General features: G+C 52.0%; 2 protein-coding genes and 1 pseudogene across 2 annotated transcripts in view; all 3 read left to right on the forward strand.

The window, feature by feature from the left end:
* The window catches only part of LRRC27 (leucine rich repeat containing 27), a 28351-nt gene extending 23891 nt beyond the window's left edge, over positions 1 to 4460 (forward strand). The window contains exon 11 of the mRNA XM_014945223.1: positions 4435 to 4460. Within this exon, the coding sequence (XP_014800709.1) occupies positions 4435 to 4460 (26 nt within the window). The remainder of the gene's footprint in view (positions 1 to 4434) is intronic.
* Positions 2103 to 5207, forward strand: LOC106889810 (annotated as a pseudogene).
* Positions 5208 to 5268: 61 nt separating this feature from the next.
* LOC106889878 (PWWP domain-containing protein 2B-like) lies at positions 5269 to 18375 on the forward strand. The gene is made up of 2 exons (XM_014945342.1): positions 5269 to 7849; positions 17805 to 18375. The coding sequence occupies exon 1, from the start codon at positions 6050 to 6052 to the stop codon at positions 7829 to 7831; it is 1782 nt and encodes a 593-aa protein (XP_014800828.1). The 5' UTR covers positions 5269 to 6049; the 3' UTR covers positions 7832 to 7849; positions 17805 to 18375.
* Positions 18376 to 20310: the final 1935 nt, after the last annotated feature.

Genomic DNA, 20310 nt, shown 5'->3' on the forward strand with positions numbered 1-20310 from the left:
CCCCCCCCCCCCCCCGGCTGGGTGAGCAGCTCCGGAGGGGCAGAGCCCCCCGGCACGGAGGGGACATTTCCCTGGCCAAGGGCCGGCTCCCCTGAGGGGGAAAGGCCTTGGCGCAGGGGATGCAGTATTCCAGAGCCGTGGTAACTCCCAGCATCCCTGACCGCCCGGGGGGGCTGATGCTGGCCGGGGACTCGGGGGGGGCTGATGCTGGCCGGGGACTCGGTGGCCGGTGGTTCCACTGCCTCAGGCAGGGCTCCCTCTCTGCCCGCTCCGTAAGGGAATGGCCAGATCGGCGCCGGGTGGGAGTAGGGCCGGCTTCGCCTCTACTTCTGCTTAGGGGATGTATGAAGCAAGACTTCTGAACTTAATTTTCATAGTTTATTTAGTTTTATATGGCTATCCTGGAAAATTGGAGCCAGATTTTCAAAAGCATTCAGGCATCTAACTCCATTAAGAGTCTATAAACCCTGCCTGGTGTCTGGTTCCAGCCAAACAGCGGCATCCCCTCGGTCAGGCCAGAGCCAGCTCTTTCTGTCCCCTCACAGTCCAGTTGTCATCCTCCTGAGGGACAGCATGCACTTTTTTTCACCTGAGTTTTTTCCCTAACCTTTCTCCATTATTTTTTTCTTCTTTTTCCCCCCCCTGTTCCACCGGACCCAAACAACGACCCGGCGGGTGTTTCCTCCCAGGGTTTAAGGTGCTCCTGGAGCCCATGGCTGCCCCAGCCCTGCTGCTGGTCCCTGCTGGGGTGGCCAGTGGTACCCTGAGCACAGGAGTTGTCTCCCAGGGTTGGTGCTGTCCCATCTACCAGGAGAGCTGTGGCTCGGCTGGGACTGCCTGGACCTACGTCCTCCTTTCTGACTGGAAGAGGAACAGGGAGGGCAGAAGGAAGGGGTTTGTTGATGTGTTTGAACTAGTCAATGGGGTGGCTGCCCCCAGCTCCTCCCACCCGCCCCAGTAATTATCCTCTCTAATGATCAGACCTTTCTGTGGCAAAAAGGGAGCCTTCGGATGGGCCTTCCTGCCCCAAGGTGACCTGGGGTGGGCTTGCTGCTGCCTCTCCTCTCCTTAACGAAGGCTGAAATCTCAGAGCGGGCCCGTTCCCCGCCCCCTTGGTGTGGTGGTGCCGTTTCAGGGACCGAAACACAAAGAAAAGCGGTTTGGCTTTGGGTGCCTTCTGGCACTGCTTTAACCATTGCTTCAGGGCTGCTTTCCTGCCTGTCTCTCCAGAAGCCCCGGGTAGGGATCTCGGCCTCCGCAAGTCTCTGGCAAAGTCTCTGGCAGCCCAGGTGGTGGGCCAGGAGCTCCCCTCCCCTGTGAACAGAGAGCAGCTGCTGGGGCAGCATCCCATCCGTGGTGGTCCAGAGCACTGGCTGGGCTGTGCTGGCCACAGCAAGCCTGTGATCTGGTGGCCAGCACGTGGCCGGAGAGCTGTGACCCCTGGTTGTGGCTGTCAGCAGGATGTGAGGTGAGTGGCTGGACCTTAGTGCCTCTGGGTGAGTGTGAGGAATGGGCTCAAAGTGCCTTCTCCACTGCAGCCGGCGTAAATTTGGGATGTGGAGGGAAGAAGAGACCTTGCCCACTGCAGAAGCAGCAGAGGACAGGACTCACTCTGCAGCTGGTTGGCAGGTAAAGGCTGAGATGTGTCCCAGGGGCAGCAGGAATTTCTCAGTTTGGTGCTGAACTTTGAAGGCCCCAAAACAGAGATGTGGCCAAAGCATTTCCCCTCCTCCCTGCTGACGGAGCGGTGTCCTGCTGGCTGGTGCCTGTCAATGGTGACAGTAGGTGGGTAGAAATGCATTAACTTCACCCAGACTTGTGCAAAAAAGCATGCGGGGCATAGGGAAAGCTGGTGAAATTGGTATTTCTCCTTGTGGCAAAAGTGAGCTGCTCCTGGGAAGCGAAGTGTGTCAGATGGAACATATCTCATCCTGTGGTGGGTGGAAAGACACCGGAGCTAAATCCTCTTACAGAGCTGTGCCTGCGTGGAAGGGGCTGGTGAGGGGGGAGCAGCGGGGGGGCTACGGGCAGGCAGCTGGTGAGCACTCTCCAAGGGTAGGACTTAATCCCTTCCAGTGGGTTTTCCTGCAGCTGAAGGAGCCTGGTCTTCCAGTTCATCCCAGGAGGGGTACATAGTGGGGAGGGACAGAGAAACCAAAAGGACTCTTGGGTGGTGGTGGTTGTTCACCCATGCTGAATGGGAGCTGCTGGGATGAGATGGGAGATGCTCAGAGCACAGCCTCTCTGGAGCAGTTTTCCTTCCCTGGTGCCCGAGAAGCAGGGCCAGGGGGCACATCCCTGCAGGAGGGGGCTGGCAGATGGGCAAGACGGTGGAACTCTTCTTGCCTCTACCCAGAGCTGGCGTGGCAGGCAGGGACAGCAGTGGTTCCTCACCAAAACTGCCACCTTAGCCTTTGGAGACACTTCCAGTATGAAGGAAAAGAACTGGATCCCAGAACGGGGCAGGAAGGACTGTCTGGGTATCTCTCATCCCCGGTGCCGTGGCCTTGTGGAGAGCAGCTCTCCTGGCACTGTGGGATCCCATGGTGGGATGCAGGACACAGCGGTGGCCACCCGCCCCAGCACAGGAGCAGCTGCAGGATTTACAGAGCTCACTGGTCCCTGCCTGGCCATGGCCCTCCCTGCTGGAGCCACTGCCTGGCCACGTGGAAGCCACTGCTGTCGAAAATGGATGTTAAGCTGCTTTGCTGTTCAGCCTGTCCTGTTGGTGTAATCCCTGCCACCAGGCAGGTGGGGTCTTTCTCTCAGACGGTTGGTGCTGCTGCCTCTGGGCTGAAGAGCTGCTGAAGGGGGGCTGGTGTTCAAGTCTGGGCAAGGAGTCCCTGCCGTCGAGGCTCCTCATCATCAGTTGGACGTTTTCCTTGTAGTTTTATACCAAGTGTAAATAGCAGAACCCCAGGCTTCTGGTTAAAATGGCTTAACAGCCTCTGCACTTCTCCGAGGCACGTGTCCCCGGCTGCCAGCGTGTGCACTGGTGTCCCCATGGCCTCTGGCCAGGAGCAGGGGCCTGTGGCAGGGTGGGCCAGTTCAAAGCTAGCAGGGCTACCATGTGCTGAAACGTTAACTTAACGAACGTGGGTCGTGCGGTGGGGTTAACCTTCGGGTGCTTCTGCCGAGAGAGACCTTCGTGCCGGTGGTTCCCCGGGAAGGAAGTGGCCGTGACGGCGCTGCCTGCTCAGGGCCGGGCTGGGCCTGCGTCCGTGAGAGGAACAGAAAACTTGTATGTGTTTCTGGTGTGACCAAATCCGATAGTCTCATTGTATAAAATAACCAAAATTTATAGCCAGAGCTTCGGAAATGATATCACTTCAGTTTTATGGACGGTGCTGATATCCTTGGCTGTACAAACTGTACTCGCCTTCCTGGTTGTCATTTGAAAGACACCTACATTCTCAGTTGTCTCTGTTTAAAAAACCCTCTCTTAGAACAAAAGCATTTTGTTCTAAATTATGTGGTTTCAACAGTGGCGTTGGGAGTTGGAGCTTCCCAGTTAAGCTCAACTGTTATCTGAACCAGTTCTCGCTCTCTTACTCTGCATTCTGGGAAAGGACTTTTCAGAGCCCAGGTAACTCAGGGGTTCTTTTTGTGTCAGTTGGAGAAGGGCAGTGGCTTGGTACCAGAGTCAGACTAGCTGGCTTGTGGCTGGAAGGAGACTGATGGCTGCTGAGGAGGGGAATGGGGACTGTAGCATTAAGCTGAAGCACTTCACTGATGGTGTCCTCTCTACAGAACTCTCTCTGGAAAGCCAAGATAGCGAGCATTGCCCGTTCTGAGTCGGTGTTTCAGGACAAATATTTGTCCAAGTGCTGTGTTAGCATAATATTGCTAATGTCGGGCCAAGGGCATAAATTCTGGTGCAGAAGCCCAGAGACTTGAACTGCAGTTGTGTGTTTCAGAGGGTTTGCTTTTGCCAGTATCTCTGCAAGATACTGCATCCAGACTTTGGTAGCATTTGTGAGACTTGGCGTTGGACAATAGTACATCACTGTTGTTAACCCTGCTGTGCTGAAGTAGTAGTGTATTCCTCATTTTAAGAGATGAAGTCAGAGATGGGCAGACCGGGAGCAGAGCTGTGTGCTGGTGAACCGGTGGTTTGAAAATGCAAGTTATCCGTCCAAGTCAGGTTGTTCAGATTTGGAATGAGAAGCTGAAAAATCTGCCAGGCAAGGAGGGTGTGAAGACAGGAGGTCTGATGGCTCCCAGCAGGTTTGTACAGTCTGTACCACAGCTCTCCTCACGGCCTTACCAGCCTGCTGATAAAATAAACTGCTTTGCATGATAAAACTTACAACTTCCTAGAGCAAAACTTTGGGCAAAGAGTTCATGGAAATGGAGATTTTGATCTCTCTGCATTTTCTGGCAGAGGAGTTAGGACATCTTTCCTGAATTTTGAAATGCTGTTATTATTTTCAGTGGCAGAATTGGCTGACTTGTCTTAAAAGTCAAGGGAAATGCTGCGCTCGTAGTATGTGGAAGTTGTGGGAGGGTTTGGGGTGGCGATGGGTGGTTGTTCTGTGGGGTTTTTTTTAATTAAAGAAACTAGAATGTTTGTGATGAGCACCCTTCCCAGAGAAGCAACTTTCAAACATCCTGACTCTTTGTCTCTCTCCTTTCTTTTCTCGCCCTGCTCTAGGTCCGGACTGTTCTGTCTCCCGTCCTTCCCCAAGCCCGAGGAGCCTCCTGCGGATGCTTGTGCTAATGGAGGTGCTGAGGCTGGAGGAGCTGAGGCTGGAGGAGCTGTGCAGGGCCAGGCACAGCCGCAGCCTGATGGAGAGAAGCCTCCCAAAGGGAGCGGGGATGAGCAAGTGCCCCCACTCCTGCCTCCCCCGCCGCCCGGCAGCCTTCCTCCCTACCCCCCCTACTTCGAGGGAGCCCCCTTCCCTCGGCCCCTGTGGCTGCGGCACTCCTACCACCAGTGGGTCCCACAGCCCCCACCACGGACTATAAAGAGGACGCGGAGGCGCTTGTCACGGAACAGGGACCCTGGGCGGCTCATCATGAGCACCATCCGGCTGCGGCCGAGGCAGGTGCTGTGTGAGAAGTGCAAGAACACCCTGAACCCCGAGGACGCGGACACAGCCAGGCAGAACGCGAAAACCAGGAGGAAGCTGAGCATTCAGGACAAGGAGCAGAAAAAGCACAGCGACTCCGACTACGCAGAGAAGATGTGGCTGGAAGGAGACTGATGGCTGCTGAGGAGGGGAATGGGGACTGTAGCATTAAGCTGAAGCACTTCACTGATGGTGTCCTCTCTACAGAACTCTCTCTGGAAAGCCAAGATAGCGAGCATTGCCCGTTCTGAGTCGGTGTTTCAGGACAAATATTTGTCCAAGTGCTGTGTTAGCATAATATTGCTAATGTCGGGCCAAGGGCATAAATTCTGGTGCAGAAGCCCAGAGACTTGAACTGCAGTTGTGTGTTTCAGAGGGTTTGCTTTTGCCAGTATCTCTGCAAGATACTGCATCCAGACTTTGGTAGCATTTGTGAGACTTGGCGTTGGACAATAGTACATCACTGTTGTTAACCCTGCTGTGCTGAAGTAGTAGTGTATTCCTCATTTTAAGAGATGAAGTCAGAGATGGGCAGACCGGGAGCAGAGCTGTGTGCTGGTGAACCGGTGGTTTGAAAATGCAAGTTATCCGTCCAAGTCAGGTTGTTCAGATTTGGAATGAGAAGCTGAAAAATCTGCCAGGCAAGGAGGGTGTGAAGACAGGAGGTCTGATGGCTCCCAGCAGGTTTGTACAGTCTGTACCACAGCTCTCCTCACGGCCTTACCAGCCTGCTGATAAAATAAACTGCTTTGCATGATAAAACTTACAACTTCCTAGAGCAAAACTTTGGGCAAAGAGTTCATGGAAATGGAGATTTTGATCTCTCTGCATTTTCTGGCAGAGGAGTTAGGACATCTTTCCTGAATTTTGAAATGCTGTTATTATTTTCAGTGGCAGAATTGGCTGACTTGTCTTAAAAGTCAAGGGAAATGCTGCGCTCGTAGTATGTGGAAGTTGTGGGAGGGTTTGGGGTGGCGATGGGTGGTTGTTCTGTGGGGTTTTTTTTAATTAAAGAAACTAGAATGTTTGTGATGAGCACCCTTCCCAGAGAAGCAACTTTCAAACATCCTGACTCTTTGTCTCTCTCCTTTCTTTTCTCGCCCTGCTCTAGGTCCGGACTGTTCTGTCTCCCGTCCTTCCCCAAGCCCGAGGAGCCTCCTGCGGATGCTTGTGCTAATGGAGGTGCTGAGGCTGGAGGAGCTGAGGCTGGAGGAGCTGTGCAGGGCCAGGCACAGCCGCAGCCTGATGGAGAGAAGCCTCCCAAAGGGAGCGGGGATGAGCAAGTGCCCCCACTCCTGCCTCCCCCGCCGCCCGGCAGCCTTCCTCCCTACCCCCCCTACTTCGAGGGAGCCCCCTTCCCTCGGCCCCTGTGGCTGCGGCACTCCTACCACCAGTGGGTCCCACAGCCCCCACCACGGACTATAAAGAGGACGCGGAGGCGCTTGTCACGGAACAGGGACCCTGGGCGGCTCATCATGAGCACCATCCGGCTGCGGCCGAGGCAGGTGCTGTGTGAGAAGTGCAAGAACACCCTGAACCCCGAGGACGCGGACACAGCCAGGCAGAACGCGAAAACCAGGAGGAAGCTGAGCATTCAGGACAAGGAGCAGAAAAAGCACAGCGACTCCGACTACGCAGAGAAGAGGAACAAAAGAGAAAAGAGAGAGGATGACAAATTTTCTGGGGAACTAGTGCATCGAACGCCAGTTATAAAAATATCCTACAGCACTCCCCAGGGGAAAGGCGAGGTTGTCAAAATCCCTTCCCGCGTTCACGGCTCAGTCAAGCCATTTTGTCCAGAGCGAGTAATGCAGAATGGAGGGGAGGAGCAGGAGGAGACCAGAGACTCTGAGCGGTGTCGAGAACCCAAATGTTTAATGGAGAAGACAGCAGGCAGCCAGCTCGCCTCCATCCCAAAACTGAAGCTCACGCGGCCGGTGCACTCCAGCGCCGATGTCCCACCCCCAAAGATCCGGCTGAAGCCCCATCGCATAAATGATGGTCAGAGTGTTTCAATTTATAAGGCAGAACTTATTGACGAAATAAATGTCCTACAGAACAGCAGGGAGTCCAATCCTGAGGCATTTTACAATGATGAATCCACAGACAGAGGTTTAGCTGAGGTATCTTCAGGGAGCTCGGGTGAAGACGATGACTTTAAAAGATTTCCCCAGGGTAAAGATGGACATGATAACTTGGCTTTTCTTATGAATTATCGTAAAAGAAAAGCAGATTCTTCTAGTCTATCGGTGTGTAGTAACGACAGTCTAGATGAATCCAAGTCTTCTAGTTCAGAAGTAACATCACCAGAACTGTGTGACTTTTTGCCTGGTGATGATGCATCCGTCTCTTCATCTTCAAAAGATGAGCGTAAAATAGTGCCGCCACTGACAGTCAGACTGCACACCCAGAGCGTGTCTAAGTGTGTTACGGAAGATGGAAGAACTGTGTCAGTGGGGGATATTGTTTGGGGTAAAATTCATGGTTTTCCATGGTGGCCAGCACGTGTTCTTGACATAAACCTTAGCCAGAAGGAAAATGGGGAACCTTCGTGGCGAGAAGCCAAGGTATCATGGTTTGGTTCTCCAACAACTTCATTCTTGTCTGTTTCAAAACTCTCTCCTTTCTCTGAGTTTTTCAAACTGAGATTTAATCGCAAGAAGAAAGGGATGTATCGGAAAGCTATCACGGAAGCTGCAAAGGCAGTAGAGCATCTGACTCCAGAAATAAGAGATCTCTTAACGCAGTTTGAGACATAACTTTGCCTCCAGTATCAGGTGAGTGTTTGCTGGACTACAGCTTCCCATGAAAAGCCTCTTGAGTTTTTTAGTCTACATTCCACTGTTTGTTTGCATTTATTTTTCTTTAAAAACTGATGTTGACAATTTTTTAAACTGTCAGTTGGTGGTGGTAATTTCAGAGGTGATACGAGCCTTTTGTTCCAAATTTTTGGGGGGGACTATGGGAACTGGAGCCCCTGCTCCCAGAGGGGAGCTGACATCACGCAGAACCAAGCATTGCTGGCTCAAAGAGCTGATAAAATTGTGTTAGCGCTGGTTACAGCTTGGGTGTAGTGGGTATCGAGGATACTTCGTTTGTGTCCAAACCAGTGCTGTGTGGCTGGAGGGCTAGGGGCTCCTGGACTTCAAGTGTCTTTGAAATATCTCTTGGTTCAAAGAACTAAAACTCTTCTTGGAATTGAGGTTATATTTATCATACCTGGGTACCGATGCCCAGCAGTTTCCCGTAACAGTTCAGGGCCCTCGGGGGCCCTTTGCTCCGGGCAGTTCCTCTGACCCCTCTGGTATGGATTTCTTACAAAGGCACTTTATGGCTCTTCAGAGTGATTGTACCAGAACTTGTCTTTACCCAGGGAACAGTATTTCAATGTTTCTCACAGCACTTGGGGTTTGGCTTGTGTCTGAAGAGTTGCTGCATTGCTGAGGAATGGCCTGGACCATAAAATTAAGTTCCTTTGGGCTTCACCTGCAGGCTCTGTGTTTGAGGATGTTCGGTGGGAATGTAAACGTGGGAGCTGATTCTCTATAATGCCTCTGGGTTTTGCTTTTGCTGGTTGCAAGCATGAAGGGGGATGAGACTCCCTTTCTCATCAGTCAAAACTTTGCCCAGGATGAAAATTTGGTACCTAAAAATACAGGATGTGGTGTGACTAGGAGTATAAATACCACCTGTAATTTCAGTGGATGCTGCCTACTACGCTGCCCCCAGTGAGCCCATGGGAAAACTCCAGCAACTTCAGCTCTAGAGTGGTTTCACAACTTGCCTGTTGTCACTCCCTAGACAAGACTTCATCTGTGATACTGTTAAACAAGGGCTCTGAAAACCGTAACTAATCATTAGGGAGAGTCGTCTTGTCAAAGGTCTTGCTGCTTTATACACTGTGGTTCATTATGTCGTTCCCTAAATTTTCCTGCTCTTTGTCCCGTGCTGGAGGGACTGGGTGTTCACAATGCACTGCCACTCCTGCTGTAGCCTGTCGTTCTTCTCTGTCGAAACCGTGTTAAAACGGTGGGACTGTGATGGTCAGTGCTCACATAATCTGGGGGTGGGGGAGGATTTTATTTCTTTTTTTTTTTGTATTCTCTGTCATGGGAATTCAGTGCTCGCTCGAGTGTGCTGAAGGACTGGCTCTGCTGGAGCTGTTACTCCGTCTCAGCAAGCCTGGCTGGAGTGAATACTCAGAGTGTGGTATATTCATCCTGTGTGCTCGAGGTGTCAGGACAGCTGGACACCCCAGTAAGTGAAAATGTCCAACTGCAGCAGCAGCATTTGAGCTTCATCCTTGATCTTGTCCCTTCAAATGCTTCTTAACTCTGGCTAAAGACTTTATTATATCAAGAGTGTCTGGATTGGACCCAAATTCCTATTAGCTAGATCTGGAGTATAAATAAACCCGATGCCCAGAATACGCTGTCCTCGCCAGGGAGAGAATCGTGGTCAAAATCCATCACTCCTGTACGAAGAGGGTCTATTTAAAGGAGCAGCAAAGCTTCATCCCTCTGCAGGACTGCCTTCACTGTGTGTGTGTGTGCAGTGTGGGCCAGCTTTAGCAGAGCAGATGTTGTCACCGTTACTGATGGCTGTCTTTGCTGTTGGGAGCTCTGGGCGGGCTGGTGGGCCACGTCTGGGGAGGAGAAGGGGCAGGGGGGAGAAGGACCTGAGGCTTGGACCAGTCAGGTTGGCCGTGCCAGCCCGTCCATGCAGAGCAGGGAAGCGTGTGGCCGAGAGAAGGAAAAGGAGATCGGAGGAGACTTGGGTTATTGCAGGTGTGGTGTGTGTCAGCTCCATGTGCAGAGCAGAGGGTGTGTATATGGGTATATAGATAAATTTAACACGCAGCATCATGTCACTGCCTTCCTTCAGCTGGCTCCCCTCAGGTGACTCTGCTTCGATCTGTTCGTGGTGAGGTGCCAGCACAGCCCAACTCTCTGGGGATGGTATGGGACCGGGATAACAATTTCTGTTGCTCAGAGCTGGAAAAGCAGAACAAAGCTTCCCGTGTTTCACATGGCACGTTTAGGTCCCCCGTCAGAGCAGCATGTCCAGTGTTCTGGTACGTCGCTTATAAAAGAGCTCGGAATTTCAGAGACTTGCCCCATACCAAATTCTCTCCATTCAGGAGGACTGAATTTGATTGTTTTCCTTCAATTTCCCTAAGGTAGAGCTGAAATGTTGTCATCAGTTCATCAACTACTCTTTCCTGAAGCATATAACTTAGTTTTTCACTAATGTTTGTAGTTCTGAGCCCTAGGACCACAGTAACTCTTGAGCTACAGTTAAATGCCAGAAAGCTGTGAGGTCTTTTTGAGGCAGCGCAGCCTTATGTCTGCCATGGTCCTTTCTAAGGGCAGTGCTGGCTGCTGACATCCCGCCGTGCTGCTGTGCAGCCCGTGGTGCCGAGGCTCGCCCGGCGGCTGCTCGGGGGCTCCTCATCGTTGGCGCAGAGCGAGGGCCCGGGGGGCTCCGGTGGCAGCTCTGCCAACGCTGCCCCTGCCAGCCCTGGGCACCGCAGGAGGTGGCGGCTGGTGGCATCTTCAGTTGGGAAATGTTCTGTCTTCTGGCGTGTTCTGCAAAGCATGGAGGGTAATTGGTGGAAAAAATGCACAAACAATTCAGGTAATTTGTGAATGCATATAAAACTAGAAGCAATTGGATTTTTTTTTTAAAAAAGGCTTGGTTTGGGATGGAAAAGCTGGTGTGATCATTTTGTGTTTTTATTCTTCTGTTCTCATCCTTTTTTCTGCAAAGAAAATACTTTATTAAAACCTTGTCATTAACTGACTAGTAAAATAAGATTTCTGGAAAAACAACAGGCAGACTAACAGCCTGTAGAAGTCATGTTTGTAAGACACTTGGCTTAGGGTAATGCCAGGACAAAAATGCCCACTCAGCATCTCCTCATGCTGCTTTGTAGCTTCTCCTCGTGTGTGACATAGAGATTGCCACTGTGCACGCTGCCTGTGCTGCCGAGGGCTCTGCGCTGTGCTGGGCGCTTGTGAGTTGTCTTCTCTGGTTTTACAGCACCAGACAATGGGTCACCCCCTCACCCTGCTGTTACCCCCGCGGGCTTCTGGGGGGGTGTCACACATGGTGGGGACGAGCAGCGGATGGGGCTGCGGCTGCAGCTCCACCACGGATGCAGCACGGGAGGGAAGGTGTTTCCTAAGGTCACCCTGTCCCTGCTCCGGGGCACACATTGCGTGGTGGGGTCAGGGGACTTTCGAGGAGCGCGTGTAGCTCCGTCCCCTCTGCGCCGTGAGGGTGTTGGTCCCTGTCAGGCTGAGCAAACCCTGCAGTGCCACACGGCTGGGTCCCTTCTGCTCCCGTGATCCTCCCCAGTCGCTCCTCAGGACAGCCCCCTCCCTGCCCACAGCTCTTTCATGCAGTAAAACTTCTTCTACAAACTGCTTGTAGATTTTCATATACATCTCTGCTTGAAACAAGTTTACAACGTGTAAATTCAGTTGCTCTTTTGGTCTGGAAAATCCTTTATTCTTCCTCCCTCTCTTTATCTCCTCTTCCCCCAAGCTGTGACTTGAAAATCCTGGGTTTTGAAGGTTTTAATTTTACTGCTATTAGCTTAATAGACCCTCAGTATTGGTGCATTTAGCCATTCATCACAAAAGACACACTGGTACTGTGTACAGCAAAATCAAAGCCTATTGCATCCAAGCTATATATAGTAAGCTCTAATGTAAAATTTGGAACATTGGGTTATGACTTCACCTTCAAAGATGTTCAGGGCTTTGTATGTGCATGTAGCCAGTACTGCCTGCCAGCAGTTTATGAAGCAACATAAATCACTCTTCTTTTTCCTTTTCCCCCTTCTCTTCTGCTCTGCCAGTGGCATAACAGGATTCTATAACTTTATATAAAGTTGTGGTGGTGATTGCTGTGATAGCTAAATTTTTGAAAACACCTGCCTGGTCACGTGAAATATTTCAGCCCAGAAGACGAATGCTTGAGATTTTTCTTGGCGTGGCTTCTAGATGGTTCAGTCAACTAAAACCAAGCATCCAACTTAATTACTGTTTCTCAGTCTCCCTCCAAACAGCTTGGAGCCAGCGTCCCTGCATACTAATACAGAGTGGGAGAACAAGTCTAAAATAGCCTGCGCCGCAAACCCATGTCCCCCGTCGCTGGGGCTGCACCTCTGGTGCCATCCTGCCCCTTTCCCTCTTCCCAAAAGCACTTGTGCGTTTGGTGTGTGACCACCACGGTCCCCGTGGGAGACACCTCGCTCCGTGCTGGGGCCATCTGCTGCCCCGCTCTCCCTCCGCTCTGCTCCCAGCCATATCTTTTGGAAATGCCAGCAGGCCATACATTGTGCTATTTGTAACCGCACACGAGCTGCGCAGATGCCCCAGAACGCGATCTGCTTACGTGAGCTGTAACTTCAGCTGCCGGAGGAGATTGGTGTCACCCAAAGGGCTTAACAACTCCCTTGGAAGCACGGCAGGCTGCTCTCTGGACTGAGGGTCTCCAAGACCCTCTGAAGCTTTGGGCATCTGTGAGTTGTGCTTAGCCAAGAGTGAGCAGAGGGTGGGTGTCCCTCTGCGGTGTCACTAGCCTGCTGTGCTTGGTGCTGGTGGGGCCTGTGCTGAGGGCTTGGGGGGATTCGTTATAGAATTGTGGAATGGTTTGGGTGGGAAGGGGCCTTAAAGCCCCCCCAGTGCCACCCCCTGCCCTGGGCAGGGACACCTCCCACCAGCCCAGGTTGCTCCAAGCCCCCTCCAACCTGCCCTTCAACCCCTCCAGGGATGGGGCAGCCACAGCTTCTCTGGGCAACCTGGGCCAGGCTCTCACCACCCTCACACCAAACAAGTTCTTCCCCACATCTCAGCTCAATCTCCCCTCCTTCAGTGTCAAACCCTTCCCCCTCATTCCATGGCTCCCCTCCCTGATCACGAGTCCCTCCCCAGCTTTCCTGGAGTCCCTTTAGGGACTGGAAGGGGCTCCAAGGTCTCCCTGGAGCCTTCTCTTCTCCAGGCTGAACCCCCTCAACTTTCTCAGCACCCCCTCCCAGCAGAGGGGCTCCAGCCCTCCCAGTATCTCCGTGGCCTCCTCTGGCCCCGCTCCAACAGCTCCATGTCCTTCTGCTGTCAGTGGCCCTGGAGCTGGAGGCAGCACTGGGGGGGCTCTCCCCAGAGCGGAGCAGAGGGGCAGAGTCTCCCCTGTTGAGGTTTCAGGGGAGTGTGGGGGCACCAGGCTCCGCAGAGCAGCTCCGCTTCCTGGGCTGGGAGAGATGTGCTTCATCTGCGTGGTGAGGAGAGGTGTCTGGACAAAGAGCTTGGAAACTTGTTTCTTTTAAAACTTTTACAAATACTGTAAAATTGAAATTTCCGTGGCATTTATGTTCTCGTTTCATTTGTAGACACAAATGGAGGTGTCTAAAATGGCGGCACCCCTTTTGGCCACGGGCAGGGTGAGTCCAGCAGGATGGGGTCAGGCTCGGGGATGGCTCATGCACAGGTTGGAGTGAGCAGCCCACAGGGTAAAGCCCTTCTGAGGCTTCCTCATGCCCCTGGGTAAGGCTCAAACCTTTGTCCTGCTCCTCTTGGGGCTAAGTGGGGATTTGCAAACTCCTGAGCACCTCCAGGTTGCACATACAGAAGGGCTGCTTTGGGCCCGGAGGGAGCAGGGGTTTTTGGAAACTCAGGGGCAGCCCTGTGTTGAGAAGCGTGTTACTCTGGAGGAGAGGAATGAACACGACATGCAATAGCCCAGCCCTGTTAATGGCACATGGGGCCTGCTGACACAGCAGCGGGACACAGACATTTCCCATTTTAATGCTCAGGTGAGAAAGGTAAGACTTTGAACCCAAAAATTGATGTGAAGACTCCTAAATGCTGAAAGACTTGTGAATTTGTGTTTCAGCCTTGATACGTGTTTTGTTCTTTCCCCGAGTCCCCGTTGCTGCCCCTGGGGTCGAGGTCAATGGCAGTGTGTGGGCTGAGTGACCATCCCTGACTTCAGTCTCACACAGGACTCCAGGAAGCCACTCGCCCGTGTCCTACAAACTGGATGAGGATAAGCTGCTGCCTGCTTTATTTTTTTAAAATCTGTTTTGCACTCTATATGTGCCTTTACAGACTATGTGGGTTCTGCATTGGGTGGTTAATGAGCTCTCGCGCATCCCGAGGCTGTGCACGTCTGAGAAGGGCTCCTGGTGTGGGGCAGGGGCGGCAGAGCTGGGGTTAATGCCTCAGCTTCTGGAGTCATGATGCTTCTCACCCCTGCACTGCTCCTGCAATCCCTGGGTATGTGTGTCTCCCTGGAAGGGAGGAGCTGGGCATCTTTTTAATGAAGGTTTTTTTTCATTAAGTTGATTATTTCTGAAGGAGTGAATGCTTTTAACTGACATACCAGTTCCTGTTTAATTTGCATTAGATTCTTGCTCTTGTAGGATCAGACAGACTTGTTTTCTTTATAAAGCGTATTTCCTGTGTGTTCTCTGCAGCTGAAGAAATTAATTGTAGCAAGATTACTGGTTTAACTTCCCTTACGAATGATGACTGTTCTGTTTTGACTCCAGCCAATAACTCGAGCCTTTCCTTCATGCAGAAAGCAACCCTTCCTAAAGGCGGAAAACCCTCGAACCTGATCGGGGATTTTTCATAGAGATGCTGGGATGACAGAGACGTTGGAGAACGCCACTGCCGAGGTGTTCACTTCAGCTGGGTGCTGATGCCTTGGGAGTTGGGGATGGTTCTGAAGCTCCCATCGGTGGGTCAGGGATTGGGGTCCCGGCTGCGATCACCCCCACTCACCCACAGGAGGAGAGCATGGGAAGGACTTTCCTGGATTGTGGCCACCAGTGGTCCCTCTGGCCTTCCCCTGGCCACCTGCTGGTGCCTCAGGCTGGGAAGCTGGACCTGGAACTCTCAGGAAGGTGCAAGGTGCGGGCCCTGGGGTGCTCCCTGTGCCGCAGAGGGGTGCCGGGGGTGTCCTGCACTTGTCTCACCTGAAGGGTCACAGTGTGAGTCCCCTGAGAGGGCAGAGCTGGTGGGAGCAGGGTCCCCACGGATCAGCACACCCAGGATGTGGTGACCTTGGAGAATAAATCGGCTTTCTGTGCTCTGCTGCAGCTGTTAAATCTGAGCTTGTGAATGGCTTTATTTGATCCAAAACTTTGCTCTTTTTTACCATGAATAAGCACTTGGCTTCAGGAGAGCTTTCTTGGCTTTCCTTTCGACGCACAGCTCAGCACACGGGCTGCTGGATCGTGCCGCTGTCCTGAGTCAGTCGCTCTGTTATGTGTTCATTACTCAGGCACGTGCCGAGGCTGTGGCCATGGCCAGAGTGGGGTGTTCAACCTGCTGTGCCCTCTTGGAGATTTATTTTTTTTTAGCAGAAACCTCTGAAGTTTTCCGGCAACAAAGTGAGAGTGTTTGAGTGACCATCGCTGTGTTTCAACGTGCTGAGAACTCCTGTGTCTGCTGGGGGGTTGCTCAGAACAGACCCCAAGCCAGGCCGTGGAGCTCTGTGTCCCCAGGCTGGGGACAAGTGTGTCCGTCCGTGGGCACACAGTGCTCAGCAGGGTGGTGAGGCTGCACCGTTTCGGGACGTGGAGCATCAGCTGTTGGAAAGGAGTTTCCCATTTTGCTGGTAGCAGCAGCTTTCTGTTGCCAGGGGAGAGAATGCCTGGTCTCTGCCCCGAGGAAGTCTCGGGGGGGCTGCTGCCATTGACCTCGTCCCTGTCCCTGCGATGGGGCAGCATCTGCCCGGGGTCAGGCAGGAGCCCTCTCTGGGAGGCGTTTGGCATCGTGCTCCCATCCTGGTGTTTCCTTCCTCCAAGTGTGAACATCACAAAGAACAAAACTGCCCTGAGGGCTTGCTGTTACCTCCCAACAAGGAAATGCATTTTTTCCTGTTTAGACCAAATATTCTCAGTCTGTTATCTGTCTCTAAAGGGTCAGCTTCTTGCAAAAACCGAGGGATATTCTGCCCAGTCCGTGGACCTCACTGAGACTTTGGTGGATGTAAGATAATAAGCCTGAAAGTGAAGCTGTGGTACGCTCTTGAAAATCTCACCGTTCTTCAGAAGGCAAATGGATTCCCCTGCAAGATAGTATAAAGTATAAAGTATAAACTCACGGTCTGTCGACTAGAGGTAATAGAGCCTTCTCATGAGACATCCCTGTTTCTTAGGAGTGGGATGATTCTGCCAGATACTGAAGGAGTTTGTGAAACCTGCTTGCAGTCCTTCCCTGGAATACAGGCCTGAGGGCAGATGCTGGTGGTGCGTTAACTCAGCACTTTGAAGTCTCATCTGTGTGGGCAATACTGAAGGTCACTCTGGTGCCGAGTGTGGGCAAATCACTTTGGCTCCGTTCCCGCAGAAGGTGCTGTGCCTTTCCAGCAGCATGGGAAACGTCATGGTCCTCCTGCGTTTGGTGCTGGCGTTCTTGGTTCATTGTGCTCTGTACCTGCAAGTCACAAACCTCAGCTCTGAGGGGTCTTTAAAGGTCTTTGATCTCTTGCTTTGTAGCATTAATCCTGTTTGTCAGGAACATGGACTTGAGCCCTGTCCTGTGGCTCTGACTGGTCCATGTGGGCTGATGTGGCAGGGACGTGTGTTGGGGCTGGTCAGACTCTTGAACTGGCTCAAACTCAATTGCCTTTGAGATGGGTGCCATGAAAAGTGATAAGTGTGGATCTCCATGCCTTTTTTTTCCATTTGTTTCTGTATCACTGAGTTGTTTTACGTGTCTTCTGGTTTCCTCACTTGATCCTGAAGACAAAGGGATTCTCCCTTTGAACTCCTGCAAGGCTTCCACTCCGTAACCTGACTGATGGGGCCAATGCCAGTGTAGTTTTTGGTAGATTTTTGTTGTGACAGACGCATCCCTCTTCAGCAGACGCATCTTTTCAAGCCTGTCCCTGCCCTCGCTCTTAGTGAGGGGTACCTGGAGAGTACACGCTGACAGTGGTGTGACATGTTGAGCGTGGGCAGCCTCCCTACCTCTTGGTAGCTGTGATTTGGAGCATGTTGTCCCGCACGTCTGAATTCACAATGAGCATCTCGTTGCTCGAAGGCTGGTTGGTCATGCTCTGGAGCGCTCAGCCACGGCCACCCTCAGAGTGGTGCGTGGTCCTTGGAGAGATGCTGGCCACCCCCAGGACTCTCTGGTTCTACAGCCGGCAAGGAGCAGCATCCAGGGTGGGAAGGGGAGCCTGCAGCGGGGGGCGAGGGGAAAGGGGCTGCCCCTTAGCTCTGGAGGCAGCAGGAGAAGGTGGCAGGGCTGCTCTGCCACTGCATTAACAGCGACTCAACGTCTTGGGCAGTTGCAGGTACTTAAAAAGCTTCTGTACGGCTCGCTCTCAAGGGGAAAATAATCCTATTTTATAGATGGTGTTTGAAAAGTGGAGGCAGATGTTCCTCACGTGGCACGCTCTGCAGGGACTTGTGGCAGATTAACCTACAGTAACCCACCCCGAATGGGGACTTAAAAGTCTTTAAGCCAGAGACGGAAGATTTGTTATTGTCACCGAAATTCACATCGTGTCTATCTTGGAGACAATTCCCACTCTTACTTTGGGTTTGTTAACTTGGCATGTTTCTTCCCAGGCTATAGCTGCTCTGGCTTTGCTGGGAGCAGGAGAATTCCTGGCTATATTTAGAGGAAAGCCAGAGCGTGTGCCTTGCTGCTAATGCTGGTCTATTCCACGCTGCCTGCAGTAACCTCTCCCTCTCTCACTTTCTTCAAGGTAACAGAAGAGAAGAGCACGGCTGTTCTCCTAGAGCTCTGGTCACCCAGTCTGTGGACACCCTGACACGCTCCCCAGGAGAACCTGGAGGTGGCCGTGCACATGGCAGGAGGACGGGCTTCCTTGTCACCTTGCACTGCTTTTCATCTGGGACAGGTGACAGGCACCAGGACGTGGCGTTAGGAGGCTCTTCTGGTGTGAGGCTGCAGGAAAGTCTTAAGGATACCTTACCCCAGGATGAGAATTTGACGAGTCATATGGCAATGAACTAGGAGAACAGCAAAAACCACAACTTGGAATGTATTTATTACCTAAAAGTTAGCTATTCTTGATAAAATCCCAAAAATTATTGTTGCTGCTTATTTTACTTACAGATTTCACACGTGTTAATTTTAAAGCTACCAAACTTCTACTCAGTACTGTACTCTGAGAAGTGTAATTGGAGCAGGACATGCAATAGAGTGAAATCATTGTAGTGTCTTAAGTACAACGGACTCACTCTGGTCTCTATTAAAACTTGGAAAATGTGCAACACAGAACTCTGTGGCTGTCGTTGCATGTGTTAAAACTCCTTCCTGTCGTTCCTACAGCGCTGGCGAGGCGGTGTTGTGAGGTACGTGAGCAGGCAGTCACCTGGGAACGCGGGGGGCTTGTGTCTCTGGAGACCCCTGAAGAGCTGGCAGCGCCGCCGCATGCTGCTGGTGCTCGCGTGTGGAGGTGGGTCGTTCCCCTGACTGCAGAGGCAATCCACGTTTGAACTAACTTTTTTTCTGTTCACACTTGGTCAATGAGTGTAATTTCAGGCCCCTTGAACACATGGTGTTGGGTAGAAAGGATTGTTGGCCTGACACGTGACCAGAAATGATTAGCAGTCTTTAAAAAACAGAGAGCAGCCTACAGTTTTGTGCCAGACTTAGGGTACAAATGGTTTACTAACTAAAGTGACCTATGGACAAGCTTTTGAAACTGTATTGGTTAATTTTTCTGGTTTTGCATTAGCCTAGCTTTCCCTTGGATTCCCTCAGCCTAGAAATGTTAATTTATGGTAATCCTTTGCTTCTGGTGCTGGAGAAAACAGCTCGGAGTTGTCCCTGGTAGGTGGAATGTTGCGTGCGTGTAGAAGATCACCTCCGAGCTCCAGGGTCCTTGCACAGATTCTGTTCCTGTTTGCTCTGAATCCCTCACAGCAAACACTGTGAGGAACTAGTGTTGAATTAGAAGAACGAGCAGATCGGAAAACACAGACTTGTGTTTTCCTGGTTCATGTTGTGGTCTTTTGTATGTCAGCAGGAGAGGTCAGAGCTTCCCTTTTCTCTTGAACAACAACAAAGTTTAACAAGAGGAATTCAACACCAAAAACGCCCCTTCTGCTGAGTCTCAGAGTGTACAATGAGTCAAATATGTTTCCCCTGAAAGAGCTGGAAGGCTGCGGTGTAGAACATGCCGGGCAAACTGCAGTGCTGAAACAGGACATCTCTGCCCAGAACGCTTTTGGCCACCTCCACAAACAAATCAATAAGCTTCCTGTTTTCCAAAAATAAGTGCCCAAAGGAGGGCAGTGTGTAGGGGAGGGCTGTTCCTCGCCCTGTGCCGCCGCGGTGGGGGAGTTGTTTACCCGGGCGTCCGCTCGGCCTGTCTCCGGACTCGGGGCTGGCAAAGCTGCTCCTGTGCCCTGAGCGCTCCCGCTCGCGGAGAAAACAGCTCTGCCTTTCTCAGCCCTCCATCTCCAGGAGTTTTCTCTGTGGGCCTTTTTTCTAGCATCTTCTCAGACTCGGCCCTGGGCTTAGCTGATGGCCGTGTGAGGTAGTTCTTGTGTTTTCTGCTCACACAGTCCTGTTTTGTACAAAATCCCTGCCAAAAGCTCTCACAAGGCTTTCTGGACATAGCGTTCCAGCAGTGAGCTGAAGGGAGTTACAAGCAGCCTTCTGTTCATTGAAAAAAATTTAAAAAAAAAAGGTGAAACAAGCATTACCGACCCCTGACTCCCCCACACTCAGGAACGGTGCTTGTCTGCTCCATCGTGAAGGGCTGCTCCGCGCTGGTGGAGGTGCCAAGAGCAAGAGGTGAGTCCCTCTCTCTCCCAGGCAGGCGAGCGGGTGTCCCTCAGGTCCCGTGAACGGGCAGAAACATCCTTAAGACCAGGCACTGGGTCTCTGCTGGGTGTGAGAGGGAATTCGGTACCTCACGCTTGGGCTACTGCTTGTCTCCAGGCTTGGGGACATGAAAGGGACGGAGAAGGTAAGCTCATGTCCAGCCCTCCAACGCTGGATGTGGTCCCGGGGTGGTAGCGTTGAAGAGAGATGTCCCAGAGTTTGTTCCTGTGATATTTTGGCCCTGCAGTAAGACCCCTGGTGCACATAAAGGTGTTCTGCCAGATGTTTAACCATAGAGTGCAAACCTCTGCCTTTGTCTGTCAGGAGAGTCACTGTCACCTCGTGTCCCCAGAGCAGCGGTTGTGCTCACAGATAAATGAAAATAATTTCTCAGCAAATGCAAAAGCATAAAC

Source organism: Calidris pugnax, unplaced genomic scaffold (assembly GCF_001431845.1).
Source record: "Calidris pugnax isolate Ruff unplaced genomic scaffold, ASM143184v1 scaffold89, whole genome shotgun sequence".
Classification (NCBI taxonomy): Eukaryota; Metazoa; Chordata; class Aves; order Charadriiformes; family Scolopacidae; genus Calidris; species Calidris pugnax.